This window comes from Carya illinoinensis, chromosome 5, assembly GCF_018687715.1.
Source record: "Carya illinoinensis cultivar Pawnee chromosome 5, C.illinoinensisPawnee_v1, whole genome shotgun sequence".
NCBI lineage: Eukaryota > Viridiplantae > Streptophyta > Magnoliopsida > Fagales > Juglandaceae > Carya > Carya illinoinensis.
In genome coordinates this window covers 1,548,480-1,564,678 of record NC_056756.1, presented here as the reverse complement: position 1 = coordinate 1,564,678, position 16,199 = coordinate 1,548,480, and the positions used below count along the sequence as shown (strand labels likewise).

The 16,199-nt window shown below is 36.7% G+C and overlaps 2 protein-coding genes across 2 annotated transcripts; one reads left to right on the top strand and one right to left on the bottom strand.

Annotated features, from left to right (window-relative positions):
• Positions 1-4,285: 4,285 nt before the first annotated feature.
• Positions 4,286-6,338, bottom strand: LOC122311377 (ARF guanine-nucleotide exchange factor GNL1-like). Its single transcript, XM_043125923.1, has 2 exons — positions 6,288-6,338; positions 4,286-5,363 (listed from the first exon to the last, which is right to left on the bottom strand). Exons 1-2 carry the CDS (start codon positions 6,332-6,334, stop codon positions 4,502-4,504), a joined length of 909 nt encoding a protein of 302 aa, XP_042981857.1. The 5' UTR covers positions 6,335-6,338; the 3' UTR covers positions 4,286-4,501.
• Positions 6,339-9,612: 3,274 nt separating this feature from the next.
• On the top strand, positions 9,613-10,989 carry LOC122311704. The gene has a single exon (XM_043126341.1). It carries the CDS (start codon positions 9,658-9,660, stop codon positions 10,432-10,434), a length of 777 nt encoding a protein of 258 aa, XP_042982275.1. The 5' UTR covers positions 9,613-9,657; the 3' UTR covers positions 10,435-10,989.
• The last annotated feature ends 5,210 nt before the right edge of the window (positions 10,990-16,199 follow it).

Sequence of the window (16,199 nt, the reverse complement as noted above, 5' to 3'; positions counted from 1 at the left end):
GTTTTTTGACAAAGGAACTCGATTTGTCCCTCAAATTTAAACATAATAAATTGTGGCAGCATCGGGTTGAAGCCGCAGCAGGTGTTGAAGTTTTGAAACTTGAAACATTGCCTTGCTAAAACGTGGACGGCAGGGTGAGCGAAAAAGAACCGCTTCCAGTTGCTGAAACAGAATGTTTGAAATCTCAAACCTTTTTAGCTGTTGATCAGCCGAATTTGGCCAACCCCAAAAGACTTCAAAATTAGGCACCCGGAAAATGAGAGAAGAGCATCTTGTACCTGCCCCTTAGGACCAACTCGCATCACAGCTCCACTATAATTTTAATTTGTAGTCACCTGAGGAAACGTGTTATTGACTCCTGTGCTATACCCCATCACATGACTTGACCGTTATAAATACCTCCCGCTTCAGATTTCTTTGTTTGTTCCACGTTGTGACGTGATAGACTTCTATATATATATATTTTTACCTCGAGATTAATGAATGAAAATAAATTATACAAAATAAATTTATAAATTGGGATGATTTAATAGAATCTATTATATTATTTTATAATAAAAATAATTTTTCAATATGATGTATCAAATTAAATTATGTTAATTTATAAATTTATTCTTATGTAATATATTTATAGTTAAAATATTTTTCTAGTGAATCTCTTTTCCAATTTTTCAGCTTAAAAGATGATAGCGTTTTCCAGACTTTTTAACCTTGCATTAGGGGAAACTATAGGTTGGCATTGCTTTATGTTTCAGCTATATAGCAATAGTTTATGTCATTGCTTTATGTAAACTTGAGCGGTACTGCCCGGCCGGCGTAGAAGCATTATGCTTAAACAAATGTCCGCCGTACGTTGGTGATATTACTATTGCACGATAGCCACTAACTTCGACAGAAAACTGGGGCGAAACGTACGTGAAGGCATGCGCATGTTGGCCATTACTAGTCCGCGATCAAAAGATAATTATATGACGCAAAAAGGGCAGCAGTGTAGAAAAGCGCCATAGATCCATACAGCCGAGCATATTGAATACACGGTTTGAACCTCACTCATGTTACATTAGACGAGAATTCATTAATCAAGTCCCCTTTAAAAACTTTTTGGACAAATTCATCGCAACAATAGATCGAGACTATCCATGCACCGAGATTGCTTTGGATTTAAACTATCGATAACAAAAATACTTTGGATTTAAATTAATCACATGTGTTGTGTTTTAAACCAAGTATACAATAATATCCAATAGATCCCAAATATAGAAATCCGAATACGTAATAACATTCAAGACTTCCAAATCTGAGATCCTCCAACAGTATAACAATATATATATATGTTTGTACACAGATTCAAAACAGAACATAAATCAGGAATCTCCAAGTGATAAGATACTGATCAACACCGAAACTTAGTTGAGATATACACAGGATATGATAATGATAACAGGATAACAAGAATAATGAGACAAGCTAATAAATCGATAAAAAAAGAAACAAGAAATATGCACAGAAACATAAAGAAGAGAAAAGAAGAAGGTGCAAACAGAGATTACGTGGTTCGGCCCTAATGGCCTACATCCACGGCAGGAACAACCTCAGAGATCACTTTATTGATGAATCTTCAAGGCCAAAATGCCATAGTACAAGATAGAACTACAATGGAGTCGAGAAAAGCCACAAGATCATGACTTTTCACTTTCCCTCTCAAACCCTAGCTCTTTCTCTCTCTCGGACTCACCCAAGCTCTCAGACGGCTACAGTACAAAAATGAATCACTCTAACCCTAACACGATAAGCAGGTATTTATATGAAGCATATGTTACATCAAGGCTCAATCGGACGGCTCTTCTTCCCTTCCTCATTAACTTGATACGGCACCGTATAATAGCATGTGCCCTGCACGTGTCTGCATTACTTCATTTAAACATAAATGTTGCTGCTTCATAAGCCACCGAGAACATTTAATTTCTGCATAGATCAGTTAGCAACAGAGTGAAATATAAAAGATTGGCACAAATATCACAATTCTCCACCTTGACAATATTTTATTCACCATACCTATCCTATTCTCATCTTGGCTGTTCCTGCAATGCCCCTCTACTAAGTGACCCCAACAGATTTCATATTAATTAAGTTCAAACAGTGTTTGAACTTTGCTAATGGCAAGGACTTGGTCATCATGTCTGAGGGATTTTCCTCTGTTGGAATTTTCTCCACTCCAACTTCCCTAGACTCAATTACATCCCTTACAAAGTGAAGCCTAACATCTATATGTTTAGACCTTTCATGAAATACTTGGTTTTTAGCCAAGTGTATAGAGCTTTGATTATCACAATGTACAGTTATATTTCCTTTGAAAAATGCCCAATTCATGTGATATCCCATTCAACCATATAGCTTCCTTTATAGCTTTTGTCAAAGCTATATACTCAGCCTCTGTTGTAGACAAGGCTACAACAGATTGCAAATTAGACTTCCAACTAATAGCCCCCCCAAAAGCAGTAAAAATATATCCTGTTAGAGACTTCCTAGTATCCACACTACCAGCATAATCAGCATCTACAAACCCTTCCAATTCACACCCCTTTTTAACATTATTCCCATAATTCAAGCCCAAAACAGTAGTTCCTGAAATGTATCTTAATAGCCACTTAATAGCCTGCCAGTGTGCCTTACCAGGGTTACTCATAAACCTACTAACAACACTGACAGCATAGGTAAGATCAGGTCTTGTACAGACCATTGCATACATTACACTTCCTACCATACTAGCATAAGGTATTTGATGCATAAACTCCATTTCAGATTCAGTTTGAGGGGCTTGAGTAGTGGACAACTTGAAATGTTGACCTAGAGGTGTGCTTACAGGTTTAAATTGGTCCATACCAAATCTTTTAAGAATTTTAGATAAGTAGTCTCTTTGAGATAGAAACAGACATCTCTCTGGTCTATTTCTTATAATATCCATACCTAAAATTCTACTAGCTGGTCCTAGTTCCTTCATATCAAACTCAGATTTTAACATGCACTTAGTCTGTTTAATTAAAACAGGATCTTTACATGCTACCAACATATCGTCTACATACAGCAACAAATATATTAGTATTCCATTAACATCCTTATAATAAACACAACTGTCATAACAGCTTCTTTTAAACTCATTTTCAAGCATGTAAGTATCAAATCTCTTATACCATTGTCTAGGTGATTGTTTTAAACCATATAGAGATTTTTTAAGCAAACACACCTGATCAGAGTTAATGTCTTTTGTAAACCCCTCAGGGGGTTGCATGTAAATTACCTCTTCCAATTCTCCATGTAAAAAAGCAGTTTTTACATCCAATTGTTCTAAGTGCAAATCATTATATGCTATAAAGGATAAAAGCAATCTAATGGAACTATGTTTAACCACAGGAGAGAATATCTCATTAAAATCTATTCCCTCTCTCTGAGTGAAACCTTTAGCCACTAATCTTGCCTTAAACCTAGTCCCTTCTACCCCTGGTATGCCTTCTTTTCTTTTAAAGATCCACTTGGATCCAACCAACTTAACCCCAGCAGGCTTTGTAACTAAATCCCAAGTTTTATTTTTATTTAAAGACTCCATTTCTTCTTGCATAGCAAGTATCCACTTAGTGGCATCCTTGCTTGCAATGGCCTCTTTATAAGTCCTTGGTTCTTGATAAATGACCTCATCAGCAACAGTCAAGGCAAAAGCAGTGAGCTCTGCATGACCATACCTAATGGGAGGTTTTATAGTCCTTTTCTTCCTGTCTCTTACTAACATGTAAGAGTTAGGACCTGGTTTATCTAAGTCCTCTGAAATATGATCCTCAGACTTACTGACTTCCCCAGTATTACTAACAGTAGAGGTGTTTCCTCTCTCCACCTCAACCTGTACATTTCCCTCTGTGTTTCCAGGTATTTGTTCTATTTCTGTATTCTGGACCCGAGCCATTTGAGATTCATTAAAGATCACATCCCTGCTAATTATCCATTTATTTCTACCAGGTTTGTCTATCCATAGCTTATACCCCTTCACACCTTCAGGGTATCCCACAAAAATGCATTTTAGTGCCCTAGGGTCTAACTTATCAGTTTTTGAATGTGCATAGGCTGTACATCCAAAAATTCTAAGGTAATCATAGGCTGTACATAGCTAATAATTGTTTAGTATTTAAATTGCTTTCTATTTTAATTTATTTTATTGTTGGGCTTTATTGTTTTATTTTATTAATTTTTAGTTGTAGTATTCCATTGTTGGGCTTTCTATGTACACTATCACTCAATTCAAAACTAAAGACTGTTTCTCATTTAAGGCTTCACCTACAAACCATTAATATATAATTCCATACCACCAAATGTTCATACACATGAAGTACACTTGATTGATGATTCACCAAAAGACTTCAAACAGAAATGCCCTCTTTTCGTTGGGCAAAACTCATACAATTATACTGCACTATATCACCAATTAATATGGTGCCAGAGACGTCATATATTGTTAAACTGGACAATATATAACATCAAAGGATGTGCCAAGAATTATTACCTCTTTATTAACACACGACCTGTTTCCATTAGCCAATGCATGTTCGGTACTGCCTATATCAGGCAAGTGAGAGAAAATACACCTAACCAATTCATGCATAGTATGGCGTGCAATCCGCTGCAACAATTCACCTTTGGAGCTAGCTTGATGGACCACTCGAAAGCATGTATTTACAATATTGCACACATGCTGATTACTCAACCTAACGGATGTCGTATTCTTCATGCAAGCCAAAAGAACCTGAAGTATCTTCATCAGCACCACTTCTTCAGAGGCAGGATCAGTGACCTCAAACCGGCAACTTGTCACTGCATCAACTATCAAATGCATAGCATCTCCCACATTCACAGTATCAAGATTAAGTATGTCAAGGCTCAATATCTTGTAAACAAATGACAATGCAACTCCAATGATTGGTGCACCAGTTTCATCAAATTGAATGACATCCAAAAATGGCTGGAGGTACACAGCTGGATTGACATTGTGCCACTTATTTTGCCAAGAAAATATCTTCTTTCGAAGTTCTTTCAACGAATGGATGAGAGAGTGCTCTAGCTTATCATCATCTGCCACATAGCGAACTCCCCATCGTACATTTCTTCGCATCACAGCCAAAACAGCACCTATTTCAGAATTAACCATACAAGCTAAAGCACCTTTGAAATTTTTAGCTGGAGATTCCTTTCTTTCACCATTAAATGAGATGGTTCCAGAGTCTGGCTTTAGATGCCCTATGTTTGTTCGAGTTTTTAGATACAGTTCAATTGATGATTGAACCATGAGTCCAGAACCCAGACACACAAGATTCCAAAACCTGGCCAAATAATTCCATTCTTGATAACCATTGGAGCTCAACACAAACTAATTCAACTATCAATTTGTATAAAAGGTGCAGCTAACAAACTAATCGCTATCAAACCAAATATATATCAGAACATGTAATAAAAGGTGCAGCTATAACTGCAAATAAATGATGTAGATAAAACCTGCAGTTATATAGTAAACTGAAACATAGACATAGCAAGAAAGGAACAGCTTTGTTCTGGAATGCAGAAATTTCTGGATTCGCGGACCATATACAGAGGATGAGGAAATAAAATCAAATACTCAAAATGCTGAAACATGAACATAATGAACCAATGAACTCGGTTAATTAGACCAAATGTAGGAAAGAACAATTATTGAGTTCAGGACCAAGCAAACTTCAGATATAAGGAGGGGGAGAGACAGAGAAAGAGAGCTCCTTGAAATACCGAATTCGCTACTCTACGCCGGAGTTAATACTACTAAAATATATAGTTCAACTGAGACATATACTTGAAACCCAGATCTACCCAAACTAACATTTTAAATTATTACATAATTCAATAAAGAAAATAATGAAAACCCAGATTGGGCATCAATGCATAAAGCTACTCATAAGATGAAAAAAACCAAACACCAACACCATTGACCAGATCTACCCAAGAACTTAAGGTCTCAAAGTGAAATCGCCCACAAATGAGACAAGCAAATTCAAATTAAACATCAGTCAAAGTTCTCGTACCGGGACACTTCAAATCCAAATGAACCCGAATGGTATAAAAGCAACAATTTAGATTTTCCAAACAGATCGAAACAAGAAATAAAAAACAAAAAATCAAACTCAGCGTTGGGGATGCCCGAGTTGAGAATTAGGTTCAGGTACCTTGCAGAAATGGAATTCCAAGAAGCCAGAGAAACCAAGTGAGAGCCATACCCATGGTGTCGCTGCCTGTCGCCATGAAAGGCAGTGTACGGACGCATGGACAGAATGAAAGTAAAGTATCCACGACATTGATCTCACCAATTTTACAAACGGCGTTAAAGTAAAACAATAATTTTAACAGAAAAACAAGAATTTCCCTTAATGACCGTTACATAGGCACTTTTTATATATAGAAGATATTTATATTATATCTGTTGTTCCAAGCACCAGAGCCTAGCATTTCAACGGTCAATCCGCGGGCTTTATGTTTTCAAACTCCCAACTGAAAAGCTGTGAGTAAACACCCTATTTGCCCCGCCAACCAGCACACAATAGCTAAAGTCAAACAAAAAGAACGTCCCCTTCCTTAAGCTGCCACACCCTCTCCATTAGTCATGGGCAGGGCAACACGCTATATATATCAAACTGATCTACTTCCTTTCTATCCTTACCATTCCAAAGCTTTCCCAGATCACATATTAGACTATCCTTTCACTCCCGACTTCCCATTCCAAATTAACGTGTAAGCCTCCGAGATTCATCACCCTTACCAAAAACGATGAAGGGGGCATTCTCTTGCATTTGCTTTCAATATCCTTTTCACGATCTCCTTCATCTTCTTGCTCTCTTATTCCATGTATGTTGAGGGCTCGAGACCTCTCAAAGCTCAATCTCTTTCTTCGCCAACGAAAAGTCAAGCTTATTCTGGACCCAGCCGTCGGGGAAGCGGTCATTGATGATCAGAACCAGCGTATAATTTATAAGCATGCATGCAGTCGACAACGTTTTTTTCATCAACTCGAAGGAACTATAGGCAAAGGTTCAACAATTTTACACGATACGCTTTATTCAACGCAGTTAGCGTGGCGTCGATCGACTTCGTCTGAATCAACACATATATATATATATATATATATATATATATATATATATATATATAAAATATAACCACTTGATCAGGAAAAAAAAAAATCAAACTATAATATAACCGCAAATTTGCAGTTGTTGATCCGTAAAAGGAAGAGAGCAAGTTTTATAGGGATATAAGGAATTTATGTCAAAGAGGTAAGTTGGAATGTATACAGTGCTCTTTCGGTTTTATATTTAGTAGTTTTCGTTCCATTTTGTCGGAATCTCATCATTCATGAATTATGTAAATTGTTTCGGATTTGGCATATCACTGAAACAGTGTAACCTTTACTTTGTACGTTTTGCTTAAATTTTGAGCTGGTTTGTTCTAATATTTGGTAATCTTAAGATATTATTCTCGAAGTTATTAAGATTTGCCCTGGCCCCTGCATGGTTTCCAAAATGTAAAACAAAAAAGGATTGCGAACGGGGCAAAAATGGTCGACCACTTGCAATTAATATGCATGCAGCATTTAGTACGGCCAGTCAGCCCAACACTAACGTACATAATTTCGTTTGATCTAAAGAGTCCACTTTAATAATTTAAAGTATATATGCAGCGACGTTCAGAAACACTACTTACAACAACCTGTCGATCGAGCAATATTCATGGAAATTGCATTTATATGGGACTACTACTTTATAACCTCATGTAGGGTATCTAATTATGATTTTAGTGTAATTCGTTAGCTCCAAATACCATGAGTCCTAGCCACTGGGCATAGTGCATTGATTTGGCCGGCATCTCAAAGTCAAGGTATATATATGATTCATTCTTCAATTAATATCCAACTTGAAATAATTACAATATTCACTAATAAAGCATCAACTGATTTTGGAATCGTCACTATTCACTCTTACCAAGAAAGCAACCAAAATAAGTAACGTCCACTACCATATATAATATGATGAATTATTAGCTTCATTTTGTTTCAAATTAGAATAATTTGATTTAAAAGATAAATTTTAAAATTTAAATCTTACCAATTAAATTATACTATATAGATGACATGTAGTGTAAAAACTTCAAATAACACTACTCAATTGAGAAGTGCTAAAAGTAAATAGTCCGGTACAGGCCAACTTAATTAATTAGTTATATATTGACCCCGCGCGAGTGGTGTGGGTATATTAAACAGACAACGTCAAAAAAGGAAACTGCATGCTGCATCTCAAAATTAAAGAATTTCATCCTTAATTTGTTTGACAAATTGTCTTAATTGAATTGTCAAACGTAAGCTCCTTTCTTCCCGCGCCAACTCGGCCCACAATCAGTATCCAAAGTCGAAACGGCAAACCTTTCTTTGTTAAGCTCCCTTTCATTAATAAGCCCACACCCTTGGCCTTTTTCCACACGTCGTGTATATTGGGTTGTACTTGATGAAAGGGGGACTATAGAGTTGGACTTGTGGATTTCATAATCATTAGTATGGGCCAAGCTCAGTGGCGATAAGGGGAAGAAAGTCCCATATGGCAAATAATTCATCAAGGGCCTAGAACCTTGTTCACATGTAAATAAATATGAAAATTTTTAAACGTAAGCTCTACACTCTTCACATAATTTAAATATTTGATTTTACTTTTTTATTCTCTTTTATTCTATACTTGAAAAACTCTGATATATCAAGTGTGAGGCTTTTGTATAGCATATCTCAATAAATATATATGAATGGATCTCCCATTGACACAATTAGATATTCAAAGTAATTTTGAAACAATTACTGGGAATTACGAGATGGATTACCAATGTATCTAACCAATTATAATTACTTCCAAGTTTCAATCCCAACTTATGAGTGAAAACTGAAACTACTCGGTAATGAATAGTCTTCGAGATTTAACAAAATCTATTGCGCGGATTATGGGTACTAATTTTTGTACTTGGAACAGTCCCATTGGCGTGAATTATGGGTTAGCTAAATTGTAATCAATGACGTACGACTTGTCATTAATATCTTGTCACGATGCTCAACTTACGACGTGTTAGAAAAGTTTGCGGTCTAGCTGGGATCAACTATCCAATTACAGACATCACTATTTACTGCTGGAATATTTCTAATTTCTAATAATCTCCACATGACTACCGTTAAATTATACGTTCGCGATCAATCCTCTAGAAGGACATCACGATAATATCTAGAATTATAATAGATTTGAGACGGATCAATATTTACATTAATTTTCGAGGACTACCTTTTTTGTGCCAACAAGAAATTATCATACTTGACTAGCTAGATCGTCAAAGTCAATGTTCGTATTTTTTTTTTTTGGGGGGGCGGCGGGATTGACTGGTCCGGGTCAATATTTTCATGCTCATAATTCGCAAGAAGTCATCGGAGGACCACAGTGTAAAGCTAGTTAAGAGTCCCATGCATTCCCTTTATAAATCACAGAGCACTAGGGCATTTGTTGTGCAAAACCAGCTAGAACAAAGAAAAGAAAAAGAAAAAGCACAAGCTGCACGGCACAAACCATGGCCTCTCACCACATTCCACTCCTCTCCAGCTTCCTTCTGATTTTAGCAGCCATTCAAGGCATTCGTGCGGTCAACTACGCTGCCACTAACACTGCCAGCAACACTTCCGATGGGGTTCACTACACCGTTACTAATACTGCCAGAAACACTTCCGGTGCAATTCGCTTCGACAACCATATTGGATTTGAATATAGCTTACAAGCATTGGCTTCTACTACATACTTCATATGGAAGCTCTTCCAGCAAACTAATGATGCGGATAAAAAGAATGTGTCAAAAGTGAGTTTGTTCATTGATGACATGGATGGTGTCGCATATACTAGTAATAACGAGATACACGTTAGCGCCAAATACATCAATGGCCATACAGGAAATCTTAAAGGAGAAATCACCGGAGTGTTTTACCATGAAATGACACACATATGGCAGTGGAACGGTAATGGGGAAGCTCCCGGAGGATTGATTGAAGGAATTGCTGATTTTGTGAGATTGAAGTCTGGGTACATACCAAGCCACTGGGTTCAACCTGGGCAAGGCGATAGGTGGGACCAAGGCTATGATGTTACAGCTCGATTTTTGGACTATTGCAATGATCTTAGAAATGGATTCGTGGCTGATTTGAATAAGAAAATGATTAATGGCTATAATGTTAATTATTTTGTTAATCTACTCGATAAGTCTGTTGATCAGCTCTGGAGTGATTACAAGGCTCTATATCATAAAAAGGCATCTATTTATGTGTGCGGGTGCATGTGCACGCGAATATTTTTGTAATAGGTAATCAAGAATTTTATTCATAAAAGGGGGCAAAGCCCAAGTACAGTGTGTAAATATATTTATATAAAACAAGGAAATGATCATTTTCTGAAGAAAAAGGAAAGAGAATAAAAACATCACATAAATCAAGAATGGCCTGAAAATATATCAAGTCAAACACTGTAGTGATATAAACAATCAGGGCTTTTCACTAGCTGCTGATTGTATATCGTGGGCTGCTGGCTGTGCATCATGGATTCTATAATTTGCTTCAACACTCAGCATCACCATCAAGACAAGGGAAAGTCCAACGGTTATATTCAGAAATCTTGTGAAGGTCAGAAAAAACCACCTGCTCGATGAGCCTGCATAACTCCACATTCCCGCAAAATTTAGCAACTGCATATAAGCAAGCAATAGCATGAGTAAGACTACGAGACAGATCATATACATACGAATCAACATTTTAAGTACAGCACCAATAAAACTCACCTAATCATAACGTAAATCATGCTCTAAAGACAAGGGGTGTGGGAAAATAATTCACAGAAGGGGCACATTGGTAAAATAAAACAAGGCTATCCAGTACTTCAATCAACTTTTACAGACTGAAGTTGTTAAAGAATGAAGAAAATGCTGAGGTGGAAAGGCATCGACCATTGTAAGCCACCCTCCTGTTGTGTTGCAATGCAGGCCAGAAAAAGCAGCTACAACCTGCAGAGGGAATGTACAAACCTGCATAGTGCAAAAGATGAAATATTTTTGTTTGTATTCATGTAGTGTATTTCTGTCACATGCCATGCCATTTCTTTCATGTAAATGGAGTAGTGCATATGGCAGGTTTTGTATCCTAGTGATTTTGTAGTATAGTGACATGCATGAGGCTGCTATAAATAGCAGAGTTTTTTTTGTATAGCTTCAGCAAGAGAAATAAAAAGACTGTGAGCTTTTCCATCGTGTTCTTCCAATATCAACATATTGTTCTTACAATTCTTATAGAAGTTCAAACTAACCTCTAGACAACCTAATGTTGCACACCTGGCATGAAATAAAAAATGGGTCAGAGGTAGCAAAACTATTCTCAACCTTATCAGTTATCAATCTTAAATCAACTTATTGGTACAGTTCAAAGCCGTCATAATTAAAAAAATTCATCAACTCCTTGGAAAACATCAAGCTAAACCTTCGATGAAAGTTAATTTGCACTGTGTAAACCACAATTAGTCACACAATTAAATATATCCTTGAAAGATATTGTCGTATTGGTAAACAAATACACAAAAATTTGTAAGGCAGACTAATAGAAAACCTTCCAAATCCAATATAAGTACTTAACTATGCATTGTGAGGATAACACCTCAAATGAAAATATGAATCCGTAGTAGAAAAAGTATGTGAAACCTCAAGTGCAACAGACAATTCAAATCAGCACATACCAGCATGTGTGATCCATGGGGGTACGATAAAGAAGGGATGTGAAATAAAGATCTAGTCCTTGCCATGTATTCTGACATGCGTTCTGCCAGAAAGTGGTACTCAATCCCAGCAATCAATCATTTTCTCTGGATTATATGTGGAGGCTCCAAACAGCGCATGCCAATCAGAGACATAGTACGATCAAAATGATAAACTTCAGGCACATGCTCTGTAAGGAATCAAAGAGAAGAAAAGAAGAAGCTGGAAAACAGAGAGCAGGTGCACGAAGGATGAGGGAAAATGCTTTCTCAAATATTTTGTGTAATGAGCACTGTATAATCTGTCCTACATATACACGTTTCTGTAACAAACTAACCAGTTCTATACTAAAAATAGCAGCTGGCTAAGTAAAAAAATAATAAGTATTTACAAAGAATCAAAAAAATGGAAATAAGCAAAACTGGAAAAGTATACAATTTATCCATTTTTTGGTTCTAAACTTAAACAACTTGTAGGCTCTTTTGAAGAGGAACGACCTGCAGTTTGATCATCTATGATGTGTAATAGCCCCCCACAAGATAGAGAATAGAGGTTCACTATTCCCATCTTGGATAAATGCAACTGAAGAATAAAGGAAGGTAAAGATTTTGTAAATATATCAGCAAGTTGACATTTTGAGGCAATGTGAGCTGTGATTATGCTGCCCTCTTGGATCTTGTCTCTGATTAAGTGACAATCTAACTCAATATGCTTTGTACGTTCATCCGGATTGGCAACGATGTGGAGGGCTGTTTGGTTGTCACAATAAAGCAATGCAGCCTGAGGATGAGGAACCCGAAGATCAAGAAGTAAATATCGAAGCTAAGTAAACTCAGAACATGTGGAAGCCATGGAGCGATACTTAGCCTCAGCCTCATCACTGGTGTCCTCGAGGTCAGGATCAATTTGAGCAACAAGAGCAGTAGATCCTTGAGATTTATTAAAAAGCTTGTGTCCAGGGGGATAGCCATGGAGCTTGTAACATTTCTCCATGGTGTGTCCAGTAATATGACAATGAGAATAGATGGGTGCTTCAGCATTACCAGCCTTGAAACGGTTTTCAAGGGAGTGTCCTGTGATTTTGCAGTGAGAGTAATATGCTCTTTCTTTCCTGAATTTGGGTTGGGGTGAAATTTTGGTAGAATATTGAAAAAGTTTTCGAATGGCAAAAGCCATTGAGTCAGATGGGTTATAGTTGGGAAGTAACTGGTGTTGGCATTCTTGCTGTTGGATGAGGGAAAAAACTTTTGTGATGAGGGGGAGAGGATCTGAAAGCATTATTTGGTCTCGGACAGATGAATAGGTGGGATTTAAACCCATCAAAAATTGAAACACACAATCACGTTGGTAACGATCTGAGAGTGTTTTCATTAAGCCACAAGCACAAACAGGTATAGGATCATAAATGAGCAATTCATCCCAAAGAGTTTTAAGGTTGCCATAATACACACTTACAGTGTCAGAGTCTTGAAGGAGGACGGCAAGTGTCTTTTTGAGCTGATAAATGCGGGGTGTATTCTGATGGGGGAACCGATCGTGTAGATCAAGCCAAATGGCATGGGCATCGTCAATGAAGGCAACGCTAGACCGAATGGAGGAGCTGATAGAGTTGTAAAGCCATGAGACAACAGTATCGTTGCAGCGTTCCCAAAGGTCAAAGAGAGGGTTGTCTGGGTCGGTGGGTTGAGGGATTGAGCCGGTGATGAAGCCCAACTTATTTTTTGGCACGGAGGGCTCTTCTCATTGCGAGGGACCAAGTAGCATAGTTCTCACTTGTGAGTAGGTCAGTGACCAAAATATTTGCAGGGTTGTCGCCAGTATCCAGGCGAAAGGGGTTGTTGGGGTCGGCGATGTTTGAGTATTTGGCCATGTATGTGGCACGAGGGGTGTTTGAGGATTTGTCTGAACGAACAGAGGAATGGTTGGGTGTGACGCCCCCAAATTCCGTTTGGGATCGGACGGACATTTGAAGCGTCGAGACATGCAACACAAGGTTACCTGCCCCCGTTCATGACATATAAGATGCAATATTCCTAACATGCATCTAACAATATGTAATATTCGCAGCGGATAAATTTTTTTCTTTAGCAATACTATGCACCAAATTGAAAATATGCCAAATGCTTAAAACATACTTCATACATAAAAATCCATTGAACAACTAAGATCACAACACTAGTCCAAAATGGTTATGATCCAAAAAGTAGTAGAGATGCAACTCAATCGTACAAGTAGTAATTTACGTTAATTACTATATCAACATTTATGTCGCACCGTCACTTAGTCAACTGTGTCTAGTTGATCAGCTCCTGATTCTCCTTCAGGTCCTGTAACAAGATCTACCATTCGGGGGGAATGGTAGTTGGGACTACCAAAGTGAGATTTGATTACAAATCTCAGCAAGTTAACAAAAAAACTTCCATACAGACTAATGATACATGTATGACAGTAAAAGCATAAATGCATAATCAAATTCATAAGTAATTAAAGCATAACTTAGCGTACAACATAGCATAATTGACATAGCTTAAATTGAATCATGAACTGAACTTGACTTGACATGAACTTGATCTGAAACTTGACTTAGCATGAACTTGCTCTGAAACTTGAATTAACATGAAAAATACATACTCCACAGTTGTTGTGGCCCCATGTATTCTACACAAACTTGACTTAACATTAAAAATACATACTCCACAGTTGTTGTGGCCCCATGTATTCGACATAAACTTGACTTAACATGAAAAATACATACTCCACAGTTGTTGTGGCCCCAAGTATTCTACGTGTAAATACATACTCCACAGTTGTTGTGGCCCCATGTATTCTACACAAACTTGACTTAACATGAAAAATACATACTCCACAGTTGTTGTGGCCCCATGTATTCTACGTGTAAATACATACTCCACAGTTGTTGTGGCCCCATGTATTCTACACAAACTTGACTTAACATGAAAAATACATACTCCACAGTTGTTGTGGCCCCATGTATTCTACGTGTAAATACATACTCCACAGTTGTTGTGGCCCCATGTATTCTACGCATCACAATTGTAGTAAAATACATACTCCACAGTTGTTGTGGCCCCATGTATTCTACACAAACATAATGTACTCAAGATGAAACGTGACTTGAACATAACTTGAAATACATGACCAACTTGAGATAGAAACATTTCGTAACATGGCATAACATATAATAGACAACATATTTAACATGACATACTTGCAACAGTGAATATTACATGACTTGACATACATGTAATAGATGGCATACTTAGCATGACGTACTTGTAATGTACAGTAATACATAACAGAATATATTATGTAACAGATAAAAATTGATGACAGAATAAATTCTGTATAATAAACAATTACGTGATAACTTGGCGTGGCATGACATATATGATAACACACATACATACACTATAGTTCTTTTACTTAGCACACATACACAGTAGACTGCTAGTAAGTTAAAAGCTAACTTACCTCGATCTCCGCATTTCTTATAAAACCTCAAGCGCGATCACGAGGAACTGTAATTAGTGATTCTAAAAGTTAGTACTAAATCACTAATAATTTGAAATATGGAAAAATACTAACTTAAAGAGTAAAATTTCCATTTTACTTCCTACATGTAGGAAAATGACCGTTTTACCCATAACTTAAGGATTTTGCATACTAACTCCAAAAATCACCAAAATTTACATGCCTCATGTAAATTTTATCCTCAACTCAAATATCAATTTAGAAAAATTTAAAACTAATCACAACTATTAAAACTCCATAGGGCCGAAATTCTCATATGCTATTTCTATTGATTTTTGTTTCTAACTTGTTTTGATCAACCTTTTGATCTATGACTTATAAATATGTGATCTTCAAACCAAACCATCACATGGTTTAAAAAGATGTCCTAAAACATATATAAGCTTCTAATTCAAGATCACATGGTTAAAAATTAACCAAAACATAAATTTAGCCAAGAACATCCACACTTTGGCTTATCTGAATATCTCTTTGTATAAAATTTCATATCTTTGAAACTAACATCAAATATCTTCAAAATAATAATATAACATGTATATAAGATGCTTAGGATCCTCCAATAAAATTATCAAAGTCATTAGAATAGGTTTAGACCACCAAAGAGTTAAACTTTCTCAAAATAGAAACTGTTTTTCTTCTTCCAGTTTCTAAGTTTCTAAATCTAAGCAAATATTTCATCAAAACCTTAAATCATGCAAAAATCCTCAACCAATAGTCATATATACATGTTAACAATACTCCATAAAAATTTCGGACCAATATCTATCCATTAGCTT

Coding starts and splice junctions, on each gene's coding strand:
- LOC122311704 (XM_043126341.1), top strand. CDS start 9,658: ATGGCCTCTCACCACATTCCACTCCTCTCCAGCTTCCTTCTGATTTTA.
- LOC122311377 (XM_043125923.1), bottom strand. CDS start 6,334: ATGCGTCCGTACACTGCCTTTCATGGCGACAGGCAGCGACACCATGG. Junction 5,364..6,287: donor GACAGGCAGCGACACCATGG/GTATGGCTCTCA, acceptor TTATTTGGCCAG/GTTTTGGAATCTTGTGTGTC.